Source organism: Acinonyx jubatus, chromosome A2, assembly GCF_027475565.1.
Source record: "Acinonyx jubatus isolate Ajub_Pintada_27869175 chromosome A2, VMU_Ajub_asm_v1.0, whole genome shotgun sequence".
Taxonomy (NCBI): Eukaryota; Metazoa; Chordata; class Mammalia; order Carnivora; family Felidae; genus Acinonyx; species Acinonyx jubatus.
This window is the reverse complement of record NC_069383.1, coordinates 146,773,385-146,800,597: the sequence shown is the minus strand read 5'-3', so window position 1 is coordinate 146,800,597 and position 27,213 is coordinate 146,773,385. Positions and strand designations below refer to the sequence as shown.

The 27,213-nt window shown below is 56.2% G+C and overlaps 3 protein-coding genes across 9 annotated transcripts; all 3 read right to left on the bottom strand.

Moving 5' to 3' along the window:
* Positions 1 to 1,257: 1,257 nt before the first annotated feature.
* HYAL2 (hyaluronidase 2) lies at positions 1,258 to 12,161 on the bottom strand. 4 transcript variants are annotated; one of them, XM_015077096.3, is made up of 6 exons: positions 12,010 to 12,161; positions 8,895 to 9,865; positions 8,304 to 8,393; positions 2,293 to 3,216; positions 1,859 to 1,948; positions 1,258 to 1,649 (listed from the first exon to the last, which is right to left on the bottom strand). In XM_015077096.3, the coding sequence occupies exons 2-6, from the start codon at positions 9,813 to 9,815 to the stop codon at positions 1,332 to 1,334; spliced, it is 2,343 nt and encodes a 780-aa protein (XP_014932582.2). In that variant the 5' UTR covers positions 9,816 to 9,865; positions 12,010 to 12,161; the 3' UTR covers positions 1,258 to 1,331. The 4 variants fall into 4 exon arrangements, with proteins under 4 accessions (XP_014932582.2, XP_026894573.1, XP_026894576.1 ...); XM_027038772.2 differs by lacking the exon at positions 12,010 to 12,161 and adding an exon at positions 10,719 to 11,666; XM_027038775.2 differs by lacking the exons at positions 8,304 to 8,393; positions 8,895 to 9,865; positions 12,010 to 12,161 and adding an exon at positions 3,675 to 7,567.
* A 2,132-nt stretch (positions 12,162 to 14,293) lies between these two features.
* TUSC2 (tumor suppressor 2, mitochondrial calcium regulator) lies at positions 14,294 to 17,186 on the bottom strand. The gene is made up of 3 exons (XM_027038812.2): positions 16,901 to 17,186; positions 15,695 to 15,815; positions 14,294 to 15,564 (listed from the first exon to the last, which is right to left on the bottom strand). The coding sequence occupies exons 1-3, from the start codon at positions 17,044 to 17,046 to the stop codon at positions 15,499 to 15,501; spliced, it is 333 nt and encodes a 110-aa protein (XP_026894613.1). The 5' UTR covers positions 17,047 to 17,186; the 3' UTR covers positions 14,294 to 15,498.
* An 854-nt stretch (positions 17,187 to 18,040) lies between these two features.
* On the bottom strand, positions 18,041 to 27,203 carry RASSF1 (Ras association domain family member 1). Of its 4 annotated transcripts, none has more exons than XM_027038805.2 (6): positions 26,699 to 27,203; positions 24,550 to 24,656; positions 20,375 to 20,479; positions 19,871 to 20,168; positions 19,638 to 19,753; positions 18,041 to 18,996 (listed from the first exon to the last, which is right to left on the bottom strand). In XM_027038805.2, exons 1-6 carry the CDS (start codon positions 27,201 to 27,203, stop codon positions 18,850 to 18,852), a joined length of 1,278 nt encoding a protein of 425 aa, XP_026894606.1. In that variant the 3' UTR covers positions 18,041 to 18,849. The 4 variants fall into 4 exon arrangements, with proteins under 4 accessions (XP_026894606.1, XP_026894607.1, XP_053075305.1 ...); XM_027038806.2 differs by having other exon boundaries at positions 19,644 to 19,753; XM_053219330.1 differs by lacking the exon at positions 26,699 to 27,203 and adding an exon at positions 25,071 to 26,631.
* Positions 27,204 to 27,213: the final 10 nt, after the last annotated feature.

The window sequence follows — 27,213 nt, the reverse complement described above, 5'->3', positions numbered from 1 at the left end:
TCAGGTCTGAGCGAGAGAGATGAGCCTTTCCTGGGCCCTCTGGATCCCGGCTCCTGCACGTTTTAGGCACTCCATTAATAGCTCCTGAAGCAAGAATCGTGTCTGCTTTATTTGCGAGCTTGGTGCCTCTGAGCAGGTTGCGTGCAGGGCTGGTTACTGTCAACACAGTAGGAGTCAAAGTGCTTTACCTCTATAGTTAGACAGCCTGGGTTTCGAATTCCAGTTTCTCTATTTTCTGGCTGTGCAGCCTTGGGCAAAATGTTTGCCCTTCCAGTGTGTGCCTCAGTTTCCTCATAACGTCGTGTTAGGATCAAGTAAATCTACTTAAAATGCTTAACACAGGACTTGAGGAAGCGTAGGTGTTCAGTGCATGTCAGTTCTTGTGATTGCTACAGTTTAAAGACTGGCTTAGTATCTCTGGAGATGTTTATGACCCAGCTGGATGGGTGCTGGAGGCTCTAACCCCTTAGGCAGCTATCCTGGTCTATAAGCATGTGCAGGTATATGCTCATGACCGTGGCTGAATGTACTCCTGACTGTCACCATGACTTGTGTGTGACTGCTTATACTGGAGAAAGCTCTGGCCAGGGGCGCCTGGGTGGCTCAGTCGGTTAAGGGGCTGACTTTGGCTCATGTCATGATCTCGCGGTCTGTGAGTTCCAGCCCCGCGTGTGGCTCTGTGCTGACAGCTCAGAGCCTGGAGCCTGTTTCAGATTCTGTGTCTCCCTCTCGCTGACCCTCCCCTTTTCATGCTCTGTCACTCTCTGTCTCAAAAATAAATGAAACGTTAAAAAAATTTTTTTTTTTAATAAAAAAAAAAAAAGAGAGAACGCTGTGGCCAGGCTCAGAGTGCATTAGGTTGTGAAACTGAATAAAGGAAACCTCATTTAACATGGAGTTGGAAAAAAATAAATAAATAAAATAAAATGGAGTTGGGAGGCTGGAAGGGGGAACTCACCCATGCCACTCCTTGCAGCTCTTTGCAGACCCAACAGGGAGAAGCCTACTTTACTATTCCAGCAGGAGGAAAGATTTTCTCATTGTGTGACAACAGCCCAGCCAATGAGAGACTGCCATAACTCAGTCAATGAAAAGTCACCACACTTTGAACCCCAGGTTTACTCCAATGGACTTTCTGTTTATAATGGGCCCTTCAAACTCCCCCCTTTCCTATGTAAAAGATCGCTCCTCTTCTTTGGTTTTGCAACAGCTCACATGTCTCAAGTTGCAATTTTCTACTGTTCCTGATTAAACCCATTTTTGCTGGTAAAATAACTTTTATTTTTAATGTCAACAAGATGTTCAATGCGTGTATCCTAGTTCGTGGCCAATTACCACGTGCCTTGCTTCTCACACCATGCTCCCTTCCAGCCACGGTAGCAGCGACATTTGAACTCCACAGCCATCTGCATCCGATCCTCAAGTGAGAGGGCACCTTGTAGGGTCAGGGGCCCGCCACCAGGTGTGGGCTGGATGGAGAAACTGGTGGGGTTGAGGATGAGGAGGGCCTCAGGGTGGCTGGGGCGCCTGGCACAGCGACCATGGCCTGAGCATAGGGCTTGACTGCACAGAAGAGCCCCGCTGGTCACGTTGAGGACAAAGGGCCCCAGTGTGGTGTCCACATACTCCTTGATGGCCTGGCATGATTCCTGAGTAGGAAGGGGAGCAACAGGGACACCATGGCCATGCATGGGCCTACCTAGGGCACTGAGGCACTCACCTGCTGGCCAGTCAGGACTGAAGGGATAGAAAGGGTGGGCCAGGGTCTTGCCAGTCAGCCTGGCAGCTCCACCCCTGCCCCTGCCCCAACCCTAACCACCCCCCCCCCCCCCCCCCCCCGTCCTGGGCCTGAGCTCACCTTAGTTCTTGTGTTCTCCCAGCTCACCCAGAGTACCACTCCTGCTGCCCCCTGGGCTGCACTTTCCCCCAGGCTGTGCTCCAGCTCATCCTGAGGAAAGGGACATAGCTCTGAAGGGCCTTCCTCCCTCCCCACAGCAGATTGCTGTAACAACACTGGATGGGACAAATAATTCATAACCCCCACCTGGGCTTTTCTGGCCCTGGTGGTAAGAGGCAAGCCCATCCTCACTCTGGCCTGTGCGTGCCATGCACCAGGCACTACGTCTTTCTGATGAATGCAGAATCATCTGTGCTGAGCACAGAGCATGGCACACAGAGCTCAAGGAATGGAGAATGGATGAAAGTGCCCCAAGGCCATGCAGCCTCACTTACTGGACCTGATGCCTGACAAAGTAGGCTATACGGTGGGTGGGGTTATAGAGGGAGACTCACCAAGGGCAGAGAGCGGTTCGTCCCGTCGTAGAAGATCTGGGCATAGGGCAGCACTGGCAGATCAGGGTCCCCAGCACCCACAGCCACACGGAATGCCTCACCTACACGGTGCCGCACATACACCTGTCCCTTCCCTGTGCCCTCTAGCTCTGTAGGCATGTAGATGCTGGGGTAGAGGGCACGGCTCTGACCCCACAGCCACCCCAGCTGGTCATTCTGGGCACAGATACCCGGGGGGCACTGGCCTGTATAGTTGGGGCTTAGAAAGTCATAGTTATAGCAGTCAGGGAAGCCATAGAAGCCCCAGAGGCCACGAGGCCTCAGTGCTTGCCCCAGCTTGAGGGTGCCTGCCATCCAGGCCTGTGCAGCCTCCTGGAACTGGTCCCGAGCTGCGGCCTCCACCCAAGGAGCTGGCCAGTCAGGATGCTGCGCCTGCACCAGTGACCGTGAGTGCTGCCGATAAATGTCTTTGGCGTCCCAGTTGAAGGCCCAGCGTGGGCGCCATGCCTCCCAATCGATGACTGCCAGCCCTGAGAAGTCAGACGCAGGGATGGCAGCCAGGATGTCGTGGAATGAGTGGGCCAGGTGGGTATCCAGGCTGGCATTCTGGGGCAGCCCACCAAACACAGGCTCCCCGGCAGACGTGTAGTAGGGGTAGGTGCCCAGCTGGTAGCTGTAGAAAATGGTCATGTCAGGGCCGCGGAAGGTCTGCCCCGGGTTGGCCACCACATCAAAGACACTGACGTCCACGTCCACACCGTATTTCTCCAGGCACCACTGGGTGTTTGCATTCCAGATGGTGGTGAAGGGCTGGTTGGGTACCATGGGGCTCCTGGAGCCTTGGGTTTTGTCCAGCAAGGTCAGGAAGAGGGCGTAGATGGGAAGCAGGTGGACTGCCATGGCACAGGGTGGTTCTAGTGAAACCTAGCCAGGGGAGGCAAAGCTGAGAGTAGGCCCTGAACTCTCTGACCCCTGCTCAGGGAAGGCTGGCCAAACCCCTTGCTCATTAATCCACCCCTGCTCTGGGTTTAGGTAAACACTGACCTGCAGGGCTCAGGGAGGTCAGAGGGCAAAGGAGAGGCTTGGAGGGGTCGCACTGCCACTGGAGGGGCCTCTGCCCTGTCTCCCACAGACTTTGCCCTGGCCTAAGCTAACCAATCCCCTTCCCCAAGAGCCACAGAAGCCATGATATGTGTTTTCATAAGAGCCAGGCCCTCAGCCGCGAGGCTGACCTGACTGTGATGGGGGTGGGGGTGTCCTTTCCTGTTTCTCCCCGCAGGAATCCTGGCCAGCCATTGGAGGAGGAGATGCTCAGTGACCAAAGACAGGTCAGCCCAACCCTCCTTGTATCCCCGCCAGTCTGCCCACTTGTCCCTGCTGACCTCAGGGCTGAAGGGCCTCATCCTCCAAACTTCCTGACCCCAGGCTGAGGGCCTAGGCAGGGCTCAGCAAGATTCTGTTCCTCAACTCTGCCCCCAGCTGCACCAGACTCTTGGAGGAAGCTGCTGCTGCTGGAAACTCTGAGCTTTTGTAGGGGGTCACCCCACCCAGTCTGGGGGCGGGCCGAGGGGCAGGCCCGGGGTTGGAGGGCTGGGCCAGGCAGCTGAGCCACCTCAGCACCCCTAACAAAGTGCCCTTGGTAGGAGGTGGGGCTGGGCCGGAAGCGGCCCCGCCCACTGGGTCAGCACTAGGGCAGGGCTTTGCGGCTTTGTGTTGGGGTGGGGGTGGAGGCAGTGCGGGGGAGGGGGTTGCTGTTTGGTTGGCAGACCCAGCTGGCAGGCCTGTCTGTGGTACTGGAGTCTGGTTGCCTCAGTACCTATACCAAGGGAGCGTACTTTCCTGCACAGCTGCACTGTGACATTTGTGGGCCTTAAGCACTTTTGCTTTTTTGGGACCCTTTCTCAAAACGTCAAAAAATAACATTTTACAACTATGTTGGTATAAAGACAAATATAATCCCAACCTAAGTCATTATATATTCATTATTAATATATCTCTTCTTCTGATTAAAAAAATTAAGATTTTGGGGGTCCCTAGAAGTATTGTGGCCTCAGACCCTATACTGACTATGCCTAGGGGGGTAAGTCACTTCTGCTTTCGGGACTTGAGTCTGAAAGGTGCTGTGTCTGTGAAGTCAGGGCTGGTCAGTGAGTGTGTCTTTGTGAAGCCCAGGTCAGCTACTATCTAGGCCTCTGTGCCAGCTCCAGTAGAGGGTGTATGTACAAGTGTGGGACCCGGTGACTGGATTGGGTGTTGAAGACTCTGCTGTCCTGTGACTATGAGATCCCATGTTTGACCACGGGTGTGTCAGTGACCACATGTTTGTTCATTCCTTTGTGATTTCACTTGTTTGCTGATTCAGAAGCTGATTATTGAGACCTGCTAGGTCCCCAGGCCCAGGCTTGCCTGCCAGGGTGGGGTGAAGGGAACATCATGTCCCTGGCCCAGGTGAAAGTGCTACCTCAGTGAGTCTGCAGCCCAGTCTGAGCCTGAGCCGGTGATCCCCTGCCTGGCATGGTGGTCAATGAAGCAGTGACACAGCTGGCTATCATCTGGACCTGGTCCTGCAGGCAAGGATGGAGAAGCTGACAGTGGGCCCATGGTGCCAGGGGGCTGTGGGTACATCAGCGAGGACCCAAGCACAGCATCTAATCACAGAGATGGTGGCTGCTGATCCTGGTGGAAGCAGGGTCCCAGAGTGATGGCCACCAGGCTCAGGGAGACTGGCACAACTCCCCAGGGCTGAGGGGACAGGAGAACATCAAGGCAGCCCTGACTCCCTCTCCCTAAGGCTTTGTACTACCTTCTGGTGCCCCTAGAAACCTAGGCTGCAATTGGCACAATCCAGCCAACCATCAGGCCAGCATCCTCCAGCTGGCCTCAGTCTAGGGGAGAAGTTCTAATGGTGGAACGGCAGGAAGGAACACCCAAAGCCCTCCCTGACCCCAGGGCCCTGCCAATAGACCTGCCCTTGCTGAGTTGGTCTGGCCAGATGGGCCCAAGTTCTGTGTGTGTCTGGGGTCACTCCAGCTTTGTGGTCCAGCCCTGCCTGCCCTCTCTGCTCTCATACCCTGCCTAGGCCACCTCACTCCCCATTACCCCCACCTGCCCACCCACAGATCCGGCTGTCCCTGAGTTGCACTTTCCACAAGGCTGTCTTTCCAGGTCCTCCTGGAAAGTGATGTGAAGTGATCACAGGTTTGCACGGAGGTGTCACAGCTGGGTAGGTACAGGCCACAGCTGTTTGGGGAAGGTAACAGTTGTATAAGGTCAACATGTGAAGGAAATCACAGCTTTGCACATGTACGTGTAGGGGTCCAAGCTCGGTGGGAGAGATCACAGATGTGGGTGTTACAGATGTGTGTGGGATAGCTCACAGGTGTGTTTGAGGGTCCCAGCTGGGTATGGGAAGTCAGAGGTGTAAGGGAAACAAGTTTCAGCTTCTCCTTCTTTGCCCTCTTTTTATTGGCTCCATTATCTCACGACCTTATTGACAATACCTTCATCTTCTGTCTAGCAGGCCTCTCCCCACCATAGCCATGAACATCTGGGCACCCTTCCGCCCCAGCGTCCTCCTCTGCCATGTGAACTGACATTGCCTTCCCTGAACTACCACCCAACCCCTTTCCCTCATTCTTTGCCATCACCAGCCAGAGGGATAAGGGATCACTTTACAACCTGAGTTGACATCAATTTGGTGGGGCTCGCTTCTCCAGGCTCTGCTCCCATGACCACTTCTGACTCAGCCTTCGCATCTAGTGTGCATCCCCATGGAGACAGGGCTCTTTGTGGTGTGCCTCACACATGCATCCCAGCCCAGCACCGGCACATGTATGCATTATTTACTGAATGGGTAAGGGAGTCACCACCGTCAGGCAAAGTCAGGCTTAGTGCTGCTCTTGGGCTGCCCCTCCTGCCCTGCCTGCTGTAGCCCCTAGCCTCAAACTGTGAGTCCCAGTTGTGTTCTGACTTCCTCCAGATTTTGCCCATGCTTTGTCTCTTGCATCAAGCTTCCTCTTCCCTTTTCAACTCAGTGTAGGAAGGACTACCTCACGGATATCTCCCTTGTGGCTGGGCTGCCCGTGCCCCCTCTTCACCACTTGGCTGTTTCTCTCCACAGCCAGTGTTTGCTGAGGACAGGGGCTGTGTCATCACCGATATGGACAAGGGGACCTTCAGGTGTGGGTTTGATGGCTGAGGAGAAGGGCAGAGACACACCAGGTAACTTCCTTCAGAAGCAGGGTAGTAAAGCAGTCCAGAGCCAGTCCAACTGCTCCAGCTGCTACTTGTCTCCCTTGGGACAGCTGAGGACAGGCTATACTTCCCACGGCCGGGACAGAAGTGATCTTTGAGGTTGTCTCTGCTCCCAGGCTCAAGATACCTCCCTCTCGCCCCATCATGCATCTTTGCAGTGGGACAGGGATGAGACCTTGGCATTCAGATCCCAAACCCCAGTGGAGGACTGTGACCCAGCTGGAGAGAGGGCTGTGTGGCTGGAGTCTACTGCCCTTGGGAGCAGGGAGTGGAGGAGACGCCCTTGCCTGTGGGAGCAGCAGGGAGGGGTGGTCTGGCTACTTGCCCAGCCTGGGAAGATCAAACATCCACTTCCCCTTTCTCCCTGGGTGGGCAAGGCGAGGTGACTGGCACTGGCCCAGCTGGGGATCCAGGGGCAAGTAGGAGAAACACAATGAGCCCGGTCCCTCACAGAAGGTTAGGCCCAACCACTTTCCAATCAATATGGAGAAAGCAAGGTCCTTGGTGTTGGGGTGGAATGTGAGTCCCTCTAGTCCCACTGGCCCCTGCCCCATCAGGCAACAGCGGAATGGACAGCTCTGGGCCTCCAGGTCCCACAGATGGCATTTGACAGATAAGAAGTCCCCAGCAGAGAGTCTGAGAGACCCTGGATTCTCTTTCACATGTCCTGGCCTAGTTGCAGACAGTCCAAGCACAGAAGAAATTGTTTTATATTTAATTTACAAAAGAGACCCCAAAATAATAATAATAAACCATCCAGGGGCAGGAGAGTAGGGTCAGGTCCTCTCTGGCCCGGCTGTGCCCCTCTTCCTCTCTGGCAGGGAGAGAAGGGACCTTTCGGGGAACTGCCCCTCCCCCTTAGAACAGGGGGGTGAGAGCTGGTATGGATGCTCTACTGGGCATCCCAGGGGCTCTGCCCCCTCCAGACTCCAGTTTGTCCACCCCTTGCAGGCTCCTATGTGCCTGGCAGAGCCATTGTGGCAGAGGCCAGCTTGTTTGGCAGCCGGGTGAGAGACCCCTATAAAGTCCAGGTGAGGGCCAGGGCTGCCACAGCCAGTGGGCCAGTGAGGTGGGACCCAGCCCAGGCCCCACTGGCACCCCCAGCTGCCCGTGTGTGGTCCCACTGGCATTGCTCACCGCCCCAACCTAAGTAGCACTGGCAGCGAAAGTGCGTCTGCAGGTGGTTGAGATCAGCCCAGCTGAGCTCCCCCTCTGGTCGCAGCTGCGGCTCACCAGGTACATGGCTAGGCACCAAGCGGAAGCTGCTGGCACTGAGGTGCAGGAAGGTATTGGCGCTGGGGTCGCGACGCACACAGCGCCCGTGGCCATGGCACTGGGCCCGGCTGCAATACTGGGCAGCCCAGGACACGTTGACTACGTAGGGGACCAGCAGCCGCGTCAGGTAATCCTTGAGGTACTGGCAGGTCTCCTAGGGGCAGAGGCCAGGGATCAGGGTCAGCTGCCTCAGCCCACAGGCCCAGATGGAAACTCTATTAACCTTCCTTTAACAGCACACACATGTGTATCTGTACATGTGTGCTTGAACCCTTACTGTTCCTGCTGAGAAGGGAAGTGGGGACAGAGATGAACCCAGAAGGGCACGTAGGGAAGGAACCCTGTCTTCTCTACTGGGACCAGGAATGCCTTGGGTGGGAGACTAGGTTTGCCCACCTTGAGGGTCAGCAGCTCAAAGCCCCAACTTTTGCCTGGCCCCTGCAGACTCCACTCTGGTAGGCTGGGTGGGGGCGCTTACTTACCGTGCTGGTGGTGTAGCCTGCATCGCCCCAGAGGATGACACCGGCCGCACCCAGGGCTGCACTCTCACCAATGGTGGAGATGAGATCCATCTGTGTGAGAGGGGGATGGTCACTGGGGAAGACTGAGACCACAGGGTGAGGACCAGGCAGGCTGGACAGGCCCTCACCCTGTTCTGACTTGCTGATCCCCTCAGCCCAGTACCCCTTCCCACCCCCAAGCAGAGGCTGTTTCACTTTCTCATTAGATGTTCAAGTCACTTGCACACCTACTTTGGCCTCCGTTTCCCAAGCTAACAACCCACTTGAGCTGAAGATGTATCTATCAGGATAAACCCCAAAGTCAGAATGCCTAGTTCCAAGACCCTGCTTTGCCCTGGATGTGCTGGGAAGCTTTGGGTGAGTTTCTCAGCATTTCTGGACCTCAATCTTCTTATTTGCAAAATGGAGATAATGATGCCACCCTTTCACAAGGTTACAGAGAGAATGACACAAGGGAATGTAGATAGAAAACCGCGGGGCAGGAGGCCCCCTGGTAACCCAAACCTGCAGTGGTTCCCTGGGGAAGAAGGCAGGGTCCTGGGAGGCACATACCTCACTAAGCCCCGTGAGCTTGCGACTATAGGTGGGTCGCGTGAAGACGTAGACCGGGAGTGCGTGGTTGGGGTGGTGGGTGTGAGCCACACGAAGGGCCTCCTGAACACGGAAGCTGACAAAGTTGCGGCCGTGGGTGGAGGACGCAAGTGTCTCGTCCAGGTAGACAGAGGGGAAGAGGGCTGTGCTCTCTGCCCACAGCCAGGCCAGCTGGTCATTTCGGGAGACCTCAACGTCAGGGCAGCGGCCTGTATAGGTCTCCCAGTTCTGCACATAATCATGGTTATAACAGTCTGGGAAGAGGTAGAAGCCCCAGAGGTGCCGAGGCCGAACTGCCTTGACAAAGCGCAGTGTCTCCAGCATGAACTGCCGTGCAGCGAATTCAAACTCGTATTGCGCCTGCTTGACTACACGATCTGATGGCCAGTCAGGGTGGCGAACAGCCACCAACTGGCGTGATGATTGACGGTATATGTCCTTGTCCTGCCAGTTGCGCACCCACACAGGCCGCCAGTCCTCCCAGTCGATAACTGCCAGCCCTGCAGGCTCCTGTGTACGAATGTAGTGCTCCACGTGTTCCTGCAGCATCTTCAGATGTGCCCAGAGGCTGCCATTCTGTGGCACGCCACCGTGCACTGACCTCCCCACTGAACTGAAGCGGGGATACAGGCCCAGCCGGTCATGGTAGAAAATGGTGATGTTCTGGTTCACAAAACCCTCATTAGGTGAGGCCTGTACATCAAAGGCCTTTAGGTCCAGTGGCACCTTGAGGCGAGGGCCACAATCTTGTGTGGGCACGTCCCATGCTACCACAAAGGGTCGGCCTGTAAAGATGGGTGGCGCTGTGGGCTTGAGCTGGGTGGCCCATGCCGCCGCCCACACCACAGCCAGTGTGATGGCAGGGCCTAAGCCTGCCCACATGCTGGGGGCTACAGGAAAACGGTGTCACCTGCCTGGCACCAGCTCAGGAACTAAGGGAGAGACGGGAAAGAGCAAGTCAGTCTAGAGAATCAGAGCAAGTCAGTCTAGAGAATCAGCGAGGTGCCCACCCCAAACCCATTCACACTCCCCAAGCCCACGCTGTGGGGGGCACCGTGCCCAAGGCTGTTGAGACCCTGTTACGTGACTGTAACAGGTCTGAAAGACCACAGGAGGGAAGGGAAGACACCCTGGAACTCCCTGCCAGGAGCATAGGATTCCTTCCTGGAGCAGGTGGCTTAAGGCTGGACAGAGACCTCTGGTAGGTGTGTGACTCTAAGAATTGGCCGGCTGCACTACGGACTAGCTGTCCACAGATACAGATGCCTGCATACCACCCAAAACATGGTTTCAGAGAGCCTCGAACCCGCGGCCCACTCTACTCCATGAAGAACTCCTGGTCCAGGGAAACGATAGCATTTGTATAAGGAAGGGCACAGCTCATACAGCCACAAGGAAGCTGGAACACAGCCGCGAAGCTATCATGTGTGTAACACCCGCCAGGAAGAAGAGCGAGAACGTCAGGACTTTGTCTCGAACGCACTCTCCCAAGCTTGGTGGAGGCCCCACCGGGACAAAGGGGTGGCGGACCTCCCTCGGCGGCGCCGGCGGACCGGCCCTTCGCTTCGCAGCCACCGGGAATGCGCCCCACACCGCCAGACGGGTCCCGGGAGGAGCTCACTCCCCCTGGCCTTTGTGCTGGACCCCGCCCCCGCCCCGCACGTGGGGCCAGTGCCCGGCCGGGTGGGGGTTGGGTTCCTTGGCCGCCCAGCTGAGCGCATCCCCTGGACTTCTGAACCCAACCTGAAGGAAGAAAGCCGCTAGGCTTGCACTGCCCGCCCTCACCTCGCGCGGGGCGCTGCCGGGACCCACGCCATGGCCACTGCCATCCCCGGCCCAGCCCGGCCCGCTCCGGCCGCTAGCCCAGGCGCAGCCCAGGCTCCGCGCCTCTGCTGCTCCGCCCCGCCCCCTCCCCACCCCGGCCCGCGGGCCCTTTAAGAATCCAGCGCGGAGGTGGGCCTGGGGCAGGACTTGTGGCCGGGGCGGGAATGTGTTCCCGACTTTCGCGCAGCCAGTGCCACGTTTCAGGCTCCAAGGCCCCCAGATTCTTCCCCGAGGAACGTGGCCATCCATCTGGGGCCGTGAGGCCCCTCCGAACAGGGCTTTCTTCTGGAATCTTAGGTGCTAGTGCCAGTCAGCCCAAAGTTTCCTCCCCCACCGGCTCACTGTCGGTGGTACAGTCCTCCCCGCTCCGCCGCGCGACCAGCCGCTTAAAGGGACAGCGTAAGAGTCGGGAGTCGCGCAGGGAATAAAGAAGGTGTTCCTCCGCCTGTCCGTAAGGTGGTGCTGCTGGACCCGGGGCCTTGGCTGGGGGCAGCAGAGGATCTGGATCTGTACCCGCGAGTGTAGTTCCCAGCCGTGGGGCCCTTAGTTTGGAAAGAGGTATGGTGACCAGAGCCGATCTCTGGTTTCCCAGGACAGTAACGCCCAGTCCTCTGTGGATCGGGGGGCTACCCGACCCCCGTCCCAGGTCTGAAGGGAAGCCCTGCCCCCTACCAGACTTAGGGAGGGGGTCAAGCACCCTCCTCTGGGCCCTTCGTAGGCAGGGCCGAGGTAGTAATTGTCTTGGCAACACGAGCTGTGGGTCGCAGCTTGGTCGGCCCCACTGGGGGCCGGTAAGCCCAGAGGGCCCTGGGAGTTGGGCCCCCTGCCCCCGACTTGCATTAGGGACAGGTCAAGGCCTCCGGTTCTCTCCTGCCCAGTCTCTGTGGAGGCTTGTAGGACACCCCCCCCCCCCCCTCTTTATTTAAACTCCTAGGAGTCTGCTACTCTTGCAGAAATAGCCGACCCGACTGCGGAGAAAAGCCGGTCTGGCTAGGGGGCTCCCCCGGGCCTCCACCGGTATCCTGAGCCCTTTCGTCCCGCAAGCCCGTCCCTCTGGGGAGCAGGCTTGGAGCTGGACCTGGGCGAGACCTCCCTGCCTTTTCCTAGATCCTCTCTTCCGTGCTGGACTCAGGTCCTCAAAGGGCCCGGGTCTGCACCGCCAGCCCATTCCGAGCGCTGGGGAGGAGAGGGAGGGAGCGCTCCTGTGAGCGGGTCTATGGGGGTGCAGACCAGTCGCCTGCACTGGGCTCACCTGTGTGGGAGCCCGTGGGCCCAGTAGGTCGGCGGCCTCCCTCCTTCCCCCGGTGAGCCTCTCCAGCTAAGCTACTCGCACCAGCTGCTGCCCGCTGGGCAACCCGCCGGCGACTTGATAAACTCCATCCCCTCCCACCCGCTCCCGCCTCCCACCCCAGCCCTTTTTCCTCACTTCCTGCTGCCCCTCTGAGAGGAAAGGGCCAGGAACAGGCGGGAGGGGGCGGGGGGGGGGGAGGAGGGGGAAGGGACAGCTTGACCCTGTTTCCCTCCCACGACAAAGACCCGCTGGCTGGCTGCCCTCCTCCCTTTCCCCCATTCCTCCTCCCCCGAGTATGCCCTGGCCCTGTGAACTGCACTAGGTGACAGGAAGGCAGTGGGACCTGGCTCAGGTGACAGCCTCTGCCCTGCCGGCAGCTTCCTAACCCTGAAAGCTCTTCTCCCCAACCTTCTCTTGGGGTTGAGGCCCATCCTCAAATCCAGTAGCCTGTGGATGGAGGGGCCCCAGTGGAGGTCCTTTGGGGAGTCAAACTATTTGGGAGATGCTTGGCTGATGGTCCCCCAAAGCAGGTGGTGAAGAAGGGAACCAGTCATAAGGGGGCTTGGGGGAGCTTCCAGGAGCTGAGTCAATTTTTTTCCGCTGAAGAGCAGAAGCATCCCAAGTGTGACAGAGTGGACAATGTGCTGATGTGTGTGATTGTGCAGGGTGGGGGAAGGGACAGGGACTGGGAAGGGTCTACAGAGTGCTCTCCTGATGGAGGGCATTCCTGGATGGACTTCACTGAGACACTGCAGAGTAGGGAACTCTTATACCTGGAGTGAGAAAAGAGCTGTGTTTCCATGGGAAAGGGGGTACTCATTACAGGGCTGTAGCCCCAGGGAGGGCTGCAGCAAGGTTCCAGCAGACCTGGTTCAGAGAGGTGGACAAGTTTGCATACCCTCAAATCACCCTGAGCCTACCCCCACTCACCCTACTGGCCCACCTCTCCAGTGCCCGGGCCTCTCTTCTAACAGAAGGCTGTGTAAGCCTGGGCAACTGGGGGAATTGGGTACACACCCTGGAGTCTGCCGGAGGACCAAGGAGTCCATGACAGGGCAGGGGAGGGTGTGTCCCTGTACCATTGTGCTGGCTCCACAAGGGACACAAGCCTTGGAAGCTGCAATGGTGGGGGCCCCTGGGGAAACAAAGGCCAAACCAGACTGTCCCAGGGCAGGGACACTTCCTCAGGCAGCCAGCAGGAAGGAAGTGAGCACAGCCCAGTGGAAGGGAGTGGGGAAGCACTGCCCTGACCCCCATTGTTTCTAGCATTGGGGTCAGCTGGGGAAGGCCCAACACAGGGAGTTCCCCCACACTGGGACAGTGGTGATGGGTGATGGGATGCCATCTGGCATGGCAGAACCCTGGCCCTGGGGGCAGTAAGGGGGACAAAGTCTGACGTCTTATCAGGAAAGTGGGAAGGTGCCCAAAGAAGGACTACAAAGTCCAGGCTGCACAGGATGATCCTGCTCCAGACAAGTTTAAGCCTCCAAAAGACTGGCAGGCCAACTCCCCAGACCCAGAAGCCTGTGTCCCTGATCTCCCTCCTCCCTAGCTGGAAGTTGGGCTGACGGCCAAGGGCTAAACCTAGCGGAGAACCACTTCTCAGGGCCTGAGAAGTGCGGGCCGAATGTCCACAGGGGGCAGCTGCAGGTGAGAACACAGGGTCAGCAGGGAACAGAGAAAGTACTAGGTGGCAGAGTTCTGCGTGCTGGAACAGAAACCCCAAGCCCACTCTCCTGGTGGTATCCACAACTAGTCCTGGGAGGAAGCAGGTAGGTTTGGGCTACAGAGCCTGGTGGTAGGCCAAGGGCATGGTGGCACCCATCTGATTGCTGTCCACCTAGGATGGGTGGACCTAAGATGGCTCATGCTATGACCTCATGTGGGGTCAGCTCACACTCCTGGGGGCAGGACAGCTGTTCCAGAACTACTTGGGGTCACGCTCTCACCTCAGGTCAAGCAGGTAGGGCCAATCCCTAGTGAAGCACCCCAAAGCCTTCCAATTCCAGGGGTCCCTACCTATTAAACACAATAGGTGAAAATGTCCCTCCATTCTGAGGGGGTCTGCAGTGAGGTCTGTGTGAATACACTGCCACCTGCTGGTTACAGCTGGGATGACCACGGGCTGGGCTCAGGCTTACCTTGAGCCTTGATGATAAAGATGGGTCACCAGAGTGGCCCAGGCCTACCCACAGAACCCAGATGGTGGTCTAGACACTGGATGTCACAGCGGATACCACTCGTATGCAGGGTCTACAAATAATTTTATTGAAACTAAACAAATAACACAACAGTCTTCTTCTTAGATTAGGGGCCACCCTTCCCAAGCCATTTCCCACACTCTTAAAAGCACAGAGCTTGCACAGTAAGGAATTAAAAAAAAATCATTTCGATGTAGAAATCAGACTCTGCCCCAACATCATGGACTAAACTATTTACAAACTTTCACATTTTAAGTATTCCTTTATGGTTGATCTCTCCTTTCTGTCCTTACCCAGGGGCTCCAATACCTTCCCTTGACTGATCCTGAGGGATGGGTATACTTAGGGAAAGGGGTGATGGGCTCCTTATAGCTATTGGCACCAGCCCTAGGGTGCTGTCCCTCACCAATGGGTGGCGGATGGTCACCCAATGGCAGGGGTTTGTGTGGGGCTGGTTCAAAGGCATGGAGGATTAGACAAAGTAGATGGGTTGGTACAACTCCCCATAGGCACAGGCATCCATAGCCCTTCCTGATCCCATCTTAGGCCCTCTCAACTGGGATGTGTGTGAGGGCAACAAGTAGTTGCAGTGGGGAGGGATCAACCCAGCCCTGGGTGGAGGGAGTATCCTCCTATACCAGTCCCATCTCCTATTAACAGCTGGCAAACTGTCCATCCGTCTGGGAGTGGGAACAGATGAGCAGGTAGACAGGAAGAATCAGGCTTGCACTGCCCCCAGCCTCTGTCCAACACAGGAGGAATCGAGGTAGCAAACGGCTGAAATGCTCCAACAAGGGGGTAAGGGAAATGAGGGAAGGGAAGTTCCCGCTTGCGTACAGCTCCTGCAGCCCAGGGGCTGGAAGAAGGCAGACCTTGCTTGTAAAGTGCTGTAACCCTTAGCAGGGCTGGGCCCTAGGCAAGCTTGGAAGAAAGCAGGCCAGGCAAGGGTGCAAGAACGAGGCATTCCTGACCAGCATATGCCCTGCCATGCTCCTTGTAGGGATTGCTGGGGAAGGTGGGCTGGTAACTATGCCATTAGCCCTCACCAGGGGCCAGCCACCTCTTGTCCACATACAAACCAACACCCGACCAACACTGCAGGACTGCCCCGCTCACAGCTGAAGGTTCCAGGCCAATGCAGTTTATTCAGGGTTGTGGCCCCAGCTTAGGTTCCTTAATGGAAGCCACACCTTGAGCCTGGGGGTTTCTTGCTGGGGTAGGGAGTGTTTATGCCTGCCACTCCCCAGGCTCACACCTCATAGAGGATCACAGGAAAATCCACGTGGATGCGGGGAGGATCCAGCTTCACGATGCCCTGCCACGGAAACAGAGGCTAGTGAGGGCCAGCTCCTCCCTCAAGAGCTCCCACCATGACAGCAGACCCCATCTGGGTCTACCTCCACACACTCAGCATAGGCTCAATGACCACTGCCCCAGCCTCTCACCTGAGGAATCAGGTTCTTATGGACCCGCCTCAGCTTGGCCCGCTTCTGCCCATTCTTAGTGACGATTGTCTCCTCGTAGAACTCGTGAGCCAGATCCCCATCCTCATCATAGAACATGGAGCTGTGTAGAGAGAGAGAGGGAACAGGCTGGGCTGGAGCCCCACACCCAGTCATGGCAAATGACCAGACTACAAGGAAGCATGCCCGCCTCCAAATGGGGAGGAACAACCTTGATGGGAGGAAGAGAGGATAATATGCCTGAAGGGTACGGGGTCTACTAGAAGCGAATGGGGTGGTAGCCAGTGCTACTCTGTCAGGCCTCAGGAAGAGACATCATATCAGAGCACATTGTCAAGGCAGCTAAGGCCAGTTCTCATCACTGGTTTGTTCAGCAAAAGTGGCCATTCCAACATCAGGCCCTTGCTTTCACCCAACGTGGGCGAAGCATGATGGCCTGGGCATGTGTCTCACTCCAGAAGATACTACTGGCCCTGGGTCAACCTGAGATGGCAAATACCTGAGCTAGGTGGGAACCTAAAGGGAAAAAGTTTGAATCCTCCCCACCCACCCCCAAGTGGCTGGTCTAGCCAAACTACCACTGTTCGGTCTCCCTAGTATCTACAGCCAAATCTCCAGCATCACCTAAGTACCATTTCCCCAGACCGACCAGGGCCAGGCCAATCTAGCGCTCCTGTTTGGACCCATGGAAAAAGAGAGGGAAGGTCAGTGCTCTAGATCTGAAGAACATACCTGAATGAGGGTCTTTTTCCCAGGCTCCATTCTCAACACTAGGACCCAGTCCTACTTTCCTAGCTACTACCTACCCTCAGAGGTCCAATGCCACCACGGTAGGTAACGGAAACCGCCAAATCAGAGGGTTAGTCTTCCCTCAGAACTGGGGGAGAGGGAGCCTAGGAGCCTTCAACTTGCAGGCTGGGCTGGAAGGGATGAAAAGAAACCCTCAAGTCTCAGGGAGACCCTATCTCAAGTTAACAGTACAGAGGGCCTACCCACGGACAAGCCTCTTCCCCTAGGGAGACCTTCAGAGCAGCCAGGTCGCCAGGAGCCGATTGCCCCGCTTTTCCCATCCCTTGCTCCCACGGGGGTCCAAAACATGGGACTTCTCCTGGTTCCGGCTGGAGCTCCCTGTGACTCGGGGCGCCCCGCCGCCCGCCTGTCTCCCCGGGGCGGAACCCGCGCCCTTACCCGCGGCGCGTGAATACGAAGGGGGGCACGACTCGGCCTCGCGGCCGCACCAAAGCTTGCTCAGCGACTGCTGACTCCGGGCCGCCGCCCCCCGCCCCCGAGGCGAAGGGCCACAGGCCCCGAGCTTTGGAGCCACTGGCGCCCATGTCAGGGCCGCCGGCGCATGGCGAGCCCCGCGGCCGCTTCGCTCTCACAGGGCCGTCGGAGGCACCATACCCTGCCTCAGCCTTCTCCCGCAGGTGCTTCCGCCGCCGCCTTCCGCAGGCTCCGCTGTCTCCACGGAAACCTCACTTCCGCTTCCGCACGCTGCCTTCTCTGATTGGCTGCTTCTCTCGTCGGTCCGCGGGGCGGGACCAATAGCCGCTCTCGGAAGCTAGGCGTCCCAGTAGGCACCGCGAGACGTCAGGTCCCAGCAGGCCACGCTCTCTCCAGCAGGGACAGCTCCCACCCAGTAATGTGGAGGCTGGGTCCTCCTGGTTTTTGCTTGTATGGCGGCTCCGACGTTCCCGACCCCAGAGTTCAGGTCCAGCGGGCCTGCCCAACCACCGGCTTCCCCGCAACCAGCGCTTTAGGAGTGTCCCAGGCCAGGCCGCGCATTGCCCATCTGGTCTCATTTTATTCCCACACCATTTCTGTTATCACCACTGTCGCATTTGGAGAAGAAACCATACCTAAAGAAAATTAAATAATTGGCCACATGTATGGCTACGTTCAGGTCTGAAGAACTTCTAATTTAGTGTTCTTTCCAAACCCACTAGAAGGCATGCTCCACGAAGGCAAGAATTAACAGCTGGACCTTCCGTACCGTGAGCAGTGTTTGGTCTACAGCAGTAGCTCAGTAAATACTTAGTGAAAACGCCCCCAGCAGCTGTGTGTGTGTGTGTGTGTGTGTGTGTGTGTGTGTGTGTGTGTGTTGGGAGGCATGTGGATTCCCTAAATTCTAGCTTATATTGTTGCCCTTACCACAACCTGAGCCCCAGGGTGGTGAGTGATGACAGTAAATATTCATACCCCATACCCTTCACAAATTGGTTACATGGTGACTTTGAGAAGGTGCTCTGTGAGCCTGTCCGTCACCCTTGGAAGCCACTGGCGTGAGGAGCAACTGCAGTTGAGGGCCCATAATAAAGAGTTCAAAAGCAGAATTCTTCAATCTTTATTCAGCCACTTCTCTCAGGCCCCAGGCCCTGATGATGACTGTTACCCCCACCCCCTTCCCCACAGGAGGCATGCAGCTGAGGCCACAAAATATTACATACATTCGCACACATCATCAAAAATAACTGAGGGAAGGACCCTCGCTCTGACTGGCAAACAAGGCACGGACCTGGACCAGTGCCCACACTCACACAGACCCTGGCCTAGGGACATCCTCCTTGGAGGAGGCACTGAGGCACTGTTGCTGCACCATGAGCCAGCATTTCCTGACCCCAGTGTGTGTGAGGAGACAGAGGCCACTGCAGAGGAAAACTTAGGCTCTTTCCCGATGCCTGTCTTACCTCGAACACCTGCCCTTGGCTCCAATAGGGCTGTCCTGACACCCCATCCAAGACCCAAAACATACGACTTTTCCCCATAGATGAAGGCCCTCATCCCTGAAAACATGACCTATTCTGTTTGTAGGGTCTTCAAGATTCTAGTATCTGAGACACGAATTAAGGAGACTTCTGTCTGCTCTATCCCTGCTGCAAGCCTGGAGCAGCTTCCCAGGGCAACCCTGGCCCACCATGGCCCACTACACAAAAGGCAGAAGAATGCAGAGCCATGTTCTGCTATACCTGTGGGTGGACACAGGGGGCCAGCTCCTTTGCTGTTCTCTGGGCTCATTCCCCCAGTAAGAGAGGGCCTCCATGCACACTCATTCTTCAGGCCACACGGGCCCTGTCACACTCACACGGCACGCCCTCGGCGCTGCCTACTCTCCTCCTTTCACCCAGGGGTACAAGAGGTCACCCCAGGGGGCAGGCGTGCAGGGCCTCCTGGATCTTCTGACGGCAATAGGAGTACTTTTGCAGGATTTGGCGGAGGTGTTCCTCTTCCTCCCGCTGCAGGATGCGCAAGAAGTTGTGTAGCTCAGGCATGCTAAAGGCATCCCACTGCAGGTGGAGAGGGGGACACAGGATGCAGCAGGCATGGCCAAATCAGCAGGCCCTCCCCAGAGAAGAGCACCAATCACATCACAGAGCTAGGATGGGGCTTTCTAATGTTAGGTTCTTGCCTGAATGGTCTGTGTTAGGGTTCTTGACAATAGTCTGTATAGAAGATGGGCCCCACAAAGCAGGGCAGTCAAAGACACCTCGAAGACAGGCAACCAAATTAGATGTTCCCCCATTCCCACACTCTGACTCTAATACTACTCCACAGACTCAATATTTTGGAGCCAGAAAGCTTCCAGGTAAAAAGTCCTAATGCCTGAACAGGGAGCCTCCATGACATCCTGGGCCCATCTGTGTGGCTTTGATCTCACTTGGGATCACCATACTGCCATGGATTCCTCCATCTCCTGAGGACTTTCCACAACAGAGAAGAGCAGACCACCAAGACAATTCTTCCTGGCCTCTTGGGAGAGGTCTGTGAGTGGCCTGGAAGTCTTTCAGTTTAGCTACAAGGCTCACATACTCCTGGAGAGGCTTTGTAGGGCTTTTTCTCCAGCCCTATTCCTCCTTCCAGGTTGCTGCTGCAACCTACTAGCCCTACCCAGTGACAACCAAGAAACTAAAGAGGGCTGTGTACTCACATTTACCTCCCCAGAATCATTCTCTTTGAGGACAAAGCTTAGGGCCTTCTCGCTGGGCCCTGCAAGGAGCCGCAGCCGCAGGGGTTGCTCATCATCTGATAGCTTCCGGAGGTACACTGAGGGCCAGGCAGGGAGAAAAGAGTATTTGATTAGTCAGGCCCAGCCCACTCACACCCTCACACATGATGCAAGAATATATACTCTCATACAGGAGGGTGGAGTGGGAAGCCCACCTTGGCCATGGCGTTCAGCCCGCTCAAAGAGTGCAAACTTGCGGGGGTCATCCACCACTAAGAACTTGCGCAGTAGGGCCTCAATGACCTCGCGTGCCCGTGTGCGTGACAACACATGCAGGTGCTTGACGGCATCTTTGGGCAAGTAGAAGGAGGTGCGGCGCCTCACAGCTGTGCCCCGTCCTGGGCCCCGCTGGGCAGCCTGCAAGGAGGGTGGCCTCTTGCTGGAGGGCACCGAGACAGGGCGCACCAGCTTCAGTTGAACCTTGATGAAGCCTGTGTAGGAGCCATCCTTGTTCTGAAGAGGAGAAATCAAACCATGGCTAGGTTCCAGGTGAGATGGAACATATATGGACACCACCAGTCCACTTGGGGCTAGGCTGGGTGAGAATAAATCACTGCTTAAGCCCAGCCAAGGATACCTTAGCTGTGACCTTTTGGGAATCAGGCACATAGTCGGGTTCCTGCCTCTCCCCACATACCTTCCCCTGGCTATCAACTCACCAGGCTCATGAAGAGGTTGCTGTTGATCTGGCTATTGTACTCCTTGATCTTCTGCTCAGTCTCAGCCTGAGAAAGGTCAGGTGTCTCCCACTCCACAGGCTCGTCCTGAAAGATGGGCCAGGGTGGACATAGGGCCCTAAAAGAACCCATCCCACTGCAATGCATGTCACAGACACGGAAGAGAATCCAGGTTGGCTGCTTTGAAAAACAGCCTCTGGGGCAGCCTTTGAAAACTGACTACAAAGCTTGAGTCCTGACGAGAAGAACCCATCACTGCTCCTGGTTTTGCACGCTATGGATGGACACAGCAAAGGCAGTCATGTGGCTTCTTTATGCCGCCTACATGGGGCCTCTTCAGCACTAAGTGAGGCCCTGAGGATACCTTAAAACCAAGACAACTGAAGATAAAAGGCCAGGGGCCAGGAAAAGATGTGGGATTCTTGTTGACAGTAAAACCACCTTTCAACTGCACAGCCTGATTCCAGCACCCTAGTTAGGTGGGGTCCTGGAGAAAGGAGACCACTTTGCCCTGGCAAAGGGCCATGACCGCAGGGCAAGAGGTATGGGGACTGGCACATACCAGGAGCCCAGCCAGCTGTGAGTACAAGGGTAAGGGCAACTTCTACAATGTCAACACCCCCTGATGGAGGACTTGGGGCCAGCCCTGCAGGTCTCACACACAGTGAGGAAACCTCAGTGTGATTTGATCTTGACCCAACACAGTGATTTGATCTTGACCCAAACTGCACAAAAGGCAGCTTCAGGCCAGGCTCCAATCTGCCTCCTGGTAAAGCCACAAGTGCCAAGCAGGTAGGTTTCTGCACCTCCTTCCTCCTATCTGGAAGTTTAGCCCAAAGATTTTTAGCTCTACCACTCAGCCCTTCCCCCACTCTTCCAGGGGCTGGATTCTTGTCAGAAGGGTGAAGTATGGACCAGGGCAGCCAGAGCTCTGAATTAACTTTTTTCTACCAAACTCCCTGGTTCCATTGCATCAGCCTTACTTCCTGTTGACGTCAGGTCTTGGTTGGAATGGAAGTGTCACAGACACAGCTGAGATCACTGCTGACCAATGCTTTCTCCCAGGGGAGTTTTTACAGCTGGTCTCCTGTAGAATAACCTTGTACCCAGCTCTAAGCTCAGGAGAGGCAGGCTTCTCCCTGACTGCTGCCTTGGAGCCCCTAAGCTTAAACCACCTGATGGGGACAAATAGGGTGGACAGATGAGAGGGTAGGCTGCTCTTCACCTAGAACAGTTTTATAGCACTATGCTCTTTACCTAAAACCTACCAGTAAGTATGTGGCACTGAGGCTGGGGTCTCACAGGAAAAAGGTATAGGGGGAGGGGTGGGAACTGAAGCCTATTTGCTCCCCCAAGTTTCAAAAAATCTCCTGGATGGAGGAAAGCACTACGAAGGGAAAACTGTAGCAGAAATCTTACTGGAGACAAGGAGAAACCCTCTAAGACTGGTAAAGAACAAATGGTGTGGGCTTTGGGAAAAGGAGATCTGGGGGACAAAATGAAGGCTAGAGCCCGGGAATAAAGGGTGGATGTGTTTGTTCAGGCCTGAAGAGAGGGCTTGGGACAGGAAGGAGTGACCCAATAGAAAGGAGTATCTGGATGGGAGGGTGCGAAGGGCAGGAGGAAAGCTGAGCAGACTCCAGTACCAGGGCAAGAAGGAAGAGAATTCTGGGGCGGGCACAGAGATGGCACCAACTTATTTCCCTTGCTTGTGACAGTTCTGAGCTCCAGCCTGAGGGTAAGAACACTTGCTCCTTCCTCTTCCCTTCCCGGTTTAGCCAGGAGCCCTGGAATGGGGTGCAGTGACCTATGTTCTAGCCCCTTCTCCTCTCCAAGTGAACCTCCCTTAATATCTCTACTCATAAAACAAGAGACCTGGACTGGATGCACTGCACTGTCCTACCAGGATTCTAGAGGAAGAAAAGTTTCTTTTTCCACTTCCAAAGCTTCTCACTGGAGGATTCTTTTTTTTTTTTTTTTTTTTTTTGAGAGAGAGAGAGAGAGTAGGGGACAGGGGCAGAGGGAGAGGAGAGAGAATCTTAAACAGGCTTCATGCTCAACATGGAGCCCCACGTGGAGCTTGATCCCACAACCCTGGGATCATGATCACAACCTAAGCTGAAATCAAGAGCCCAACGCTCAACCAACTGAGCCACCCAGGGGCCCCCGTTGGAGGATTCTAACAGCCATCCCAGAGGTGTGCACAACAGGACCATGGAATTTCCCGTCTCCTGCACTACAGTGACCCATCCTCCACTCTGCCTCCATAGTGACTGATGGTTTTTATTTTACATATAATTTGGGACTCCCCAGCCTCCTTTTCAATTGGTGTCTTGTGGTTTTCTCACTATTTCACAATGAAAAATGCCTCAAGCCTGAGTGACAGACAGGATCCACACTCAAACCTTGCACCCAAGCTCTGGGCTGAACTTTTGAGTAAAATTTAATCTAAAGAGTATACAATTTTCATCTAAAAAATCACCCACAAGTCTCTTTTTGTGGCTCATGTAAGGAATTCTGCCCCATTGTTGCTAGGTATTTTGGGCTTTACGGTCCCCATCTCTCTTTCCTGACACTCTGTCCAGGGTGCTCCCCTGAGGTGTACTCGCTCCAGAATAGTTATCTGAATTTGGCAGTCACACTTATGGCACACAGCACAGAGGTTTCTGACAATGGGAACACCTTGGAGGCCTGGAGAGGAACAGCAGCTCCAGCACATCTTACAGTCCTGGATTAATAACCCCTATCTCTCTTAACTCCTCCTCTGGGCCTTTTACAATCTAGCCTGCCCCACCTCGTGTGGATAAAATGCTCCCGTTTGCTTATAGTCCAGTCCAGAACTAGGCTTCTTTCCCATCCATTCCCAAATGCCTTTCTTCCAGATCCACACCAATTTTAGTATATATGCTGCTGAAATGAGCACTCCAGCCAGGTCCACTCCAGAATTCTCCGCGTTCCAGCAGCTGGTGACAGGACAGACTGGTAAGAGGTGGGGACTCAGTTGGCTCCGTCCAGGATTGCAAATGGAGAGGCCAGAAACTTCCTTTGCCTCTCTTCCCTAAACACACTTCCCAGTTCCAGGCGAGGACACCTCCCCTTCCACTTCCTCCCATCCCCGCCCCCATCTCCCAGAGAGGGGGTAGGGGCGTCCCAACGCTGCAATCGAGGTTCTAGTCCGGACTGCGCAGTCGGCTTTAGTCATAGGTGGATAATGCCCGCCCCGAGTCTGCCCCAAGCCATGTAGCTGCTTCCCCTGGTTCAACCGGTCTGTGACAGAGACAGGGCCTCGGCACCCGGCATCAAGGCGCTGAGAGCCCCGCACAAAGTTCCGAGGGCTGGCCCCGGGCGCTCTGGAATCCCCGCCCAAAAACTCGAGCCGGCAATTTCGCGAGGAGGGGCAGGGTCCCAGCGATCATCACCAGCCCGCCGCCCGCAACCCCGGCCCCCACCTGGTCCCGACGCGGCCTGCGTGCCAGCGAGGTACGCGCCGTGAAGTACTGCTCAAGCTCCGAGTCCGAGTCCTCCTGGCTGCAGTAGCCACTGCTTGTCGTGCTGCTCCAGGTCATCTCGAAAGAAGGCGTCCCCGCATCCGCCTCGCCCATCGCCGCGCCCGCCAGCCAGCTCCCTGAACCCCGTGCGCTGGTAGCCTCCAACCACCGCCCCAGGTGCGTGTGCGCGTGCGCCGGGATATGGGTTCGCGCCGCGACCGTTAACACTGAAACGTAGACGGCTAGGATCTGGCTCTTGCCTCATTGGGGGAGGAACATCGAAGGGCGGGGTCATACACGCCACGCCTCCAGGAATGACCTCATAGCCCAAGGCAGCTCAGCTCAACTCCGCCTCGCAGACCCAACCTCTCTTGGGAAACAAGTCGGCGCCTGTGCGCATGTGCACCAGCGTGGCCTCAAGACCGGATGCTGATGCGCGAAGGTGCGGAAATTGAGTGGGCGCGGAGACAGGGCGATTCCCGGCAGTTCGCTCGGAGTCAGCTTCCCCGGAACCCCTTCGATCCCGCGCGCAGAATTAGCACTCTCTACCGCGGGGACACCGCTGTTAGACCATTCATTGAGCGGTCCTAGGCAACTCCTGTAATTTGGCCCGCTGGTCTTCACGCCTTTCCCGTGAAGCCCCGCCTTTCCCCCCAGCCCCGCGCTCACCACGTTGGTGTCCCGCTCCAGCGCAGGTTCCCAGCCCAGGTCCCGGGGCCCGCAGCAGTCCAGGCTGATGAGCGCGCGGCAACGGTAGTGGCAGGTGAACTTGCAATCTGCAGAGAGGTCTGGCTGTGAGGCGGCGGAGCCCCAGCTCCAGTTCAGAGAAACTTTCCGGGGGACGGAAGAGAAACCCCGGGATGAAAGCCGTTGCCCTCCAGGCTCTACATGACCGGCCTTATCTTAGGTCCCTTTGTCCCCCGCTGCTATATAGATTCCAGTATTGGTCCCCGGGTGTCTAGAAACTGGTGAGAAGGCCTCAGGCGGTTACGGATCCAGGCCTGTTAAACAGTTTTATGTCTAGCACCTAGGGTAGAACTTCCCCCTTCCGCATTGTCAACACCCTACCTCCGCCCATTTACTTGATGGGAAAAAAACCCAAAATCTCTTAACTCTTGTTCCCCTGTCACCTGTCTCTACACCCCTCACACCAAAACTAACATTAGTCTGCATACACTCTAATTCCTCACCTTCACTCTCTCCTGTATCCATTCCAGTGAGGCTTGCCCCTCCCTCCAGGAAACGGCCCTGGTTAGGGTCCTCAGCAACCTGTGTACAGTCGAATGCCAGGTCCCTTCTCCATCCTCACCTCCTCAGCATCATTTGATGCTTGATCCCCTTGGGCTTCCCACTACTCAGGTTTTCCTCCCATTTTTCTGCAGCTCCTGCTCAGCTCCTTTGGTTCTGTCTCAACTCTAATGGGCAGCGTGTCTGAGATTCAGTTCAGTACTGATCACTGTCCTGCTCTGTATACACTCACCTACCCCAGATCCAAGGCTCCCACTGCTGACCTCCCTCCTCAGATCAAACCCGGTGTCAACCCAACATGGCCAAAACAACTCTTCTTCCACTTCCCTCTCTCCCCTCGCCAGAGCTCCTCAACTCAGCAAAAATTGCTACTCTCCCAGTTTGAGATAAACAAAAATCCCACTTACCCTTGATCCCTCCCTTGTCTTTGCTTCTGACACACACCCAAAATTGTCCTGGATTTTATCTTTGTGACCACTTCATTTCTCCTTGGGAACATTGCAATACCTCAGCTCTTGCTCACACTTGGTATTCTGTCACAACTCTGGTGTTCAGGACAGACTTGAACTGAGAGAGTCTCCGTGCCTACAAAGGCTTGGGACACCTTCTCTAAGTCCCTAAATGGTCCAGAGCAGTGATTCTCAACCCAGGCTGCCAACTGGAATGATCTGTTTTGTTTTGTTTTTAAATTGCTGATACACTCCCCGTGATGGATTCCACAGGTCTGAGGTCCAGGCACAGGGGCTTGGAGGGCTGTAAAATCCCAACCGATTCTAGCTGGTGTATAGCCAGTGGGGCAGCAACCTCTGCTTGCTGGTGATTCCTGGGAGGGCAGAAGGACCGCTGGTGTGTGGTTGTGTTTCATGTTTTAGCACCTGGTTGACTGGGGCTGCAATAGGTATTGCTCAAAATTCCTGCTTGCAGAGGGCCCACCCACGGTACTTTTTCCCTGTCCCCATCCCATAGGTAGGTAAATTCCTCTCATTCCAGAGATTTTCGAGGGGGACCTAGTGAGTGAATCTTTGGGAAAGCGCAGGCCTAGGAACATGGACTTAGAGAATGGTCAGCACAAACCCTTTCTCAAGAAGAACCAAGTCACTTTACAGAAAAAGAGTTTGAGGGTGTCCGGGTTGCTCAGTCGGTTGAGCTTCCGACTTTGGCTCTGGTCATGATCTCACAGTTTGTGAGTTCCAGCCCAGCGACTGGGTCTCTGCTGTTAGCGCAGAGCCTGCTTCGGAACTCTGTCCCTCCCTCTCTCTGCACCTCCCCCGCTCGCGCTCTCTCTCAAAAATATATTAAAACATTTTTAAAAATTAGATAAAAAGCTTGAGATCGGCACCGTTATTCATAGGCAGCCGCCTCTGCCCAACTGTGCCCCTAATGCAGATGGAATAAGATAAGGATATAACCATCTACCTGCCTGCACTCTTACACGACCGGGCAAAGGTAACGGACCTTGCTCGCCGGAACCAACCCTTCCGACCCCCTCCTTTGCGACTTGATACGCAGCGACGGCGCTGCCCATTGGCCGCCCTTTTCGCTCCTGCCAGCGCGCGGGGCTGCTACTCACGCGCGCACTGCAGGCCCTTGCGCACGACGCCCAAGATGAAGTCGCCGCAGAGGTCGCACCACGTGTGTGTGGCAGGCCCCGCGGGCTGGAAGTGGTGGCCGCGGCCCGCGACCAGCTGCCGTGCCGGATTACGCGCGGTGCCCGGCGCGATGCGCAGCGCGTTGGCACGCTCCAGCCGGGTGCGGCCGGGGCCCGCGCGCCGCGCGGGTTCCAGTTCCCTCAGTTCAATGAGCTCAGGTTTCGTGGACATGGCCGGGTCGCGCCCGGACTCCCGCCGGCTGTCGGCGCGAGCGAGCGCGGGGCGGGCGGGGCCGCGGGGCGGACCCCGATTCGGCGCCGCCCCCGGGATCCCGGCAGGGCGGCGGGAGAGAACCGGGGCGAGCGGTGCAAAGGAAACCTGGGCGCTCCGGCCGTGTCGGCCCACAGGCGGAATGGGGCGGCGAGGGCGCGGGGTTGGGCACGCTCTCGCAGAGTCCCCGCCCTCCTTTTCCTTTTCTCCACGCATCCTGGGAGCA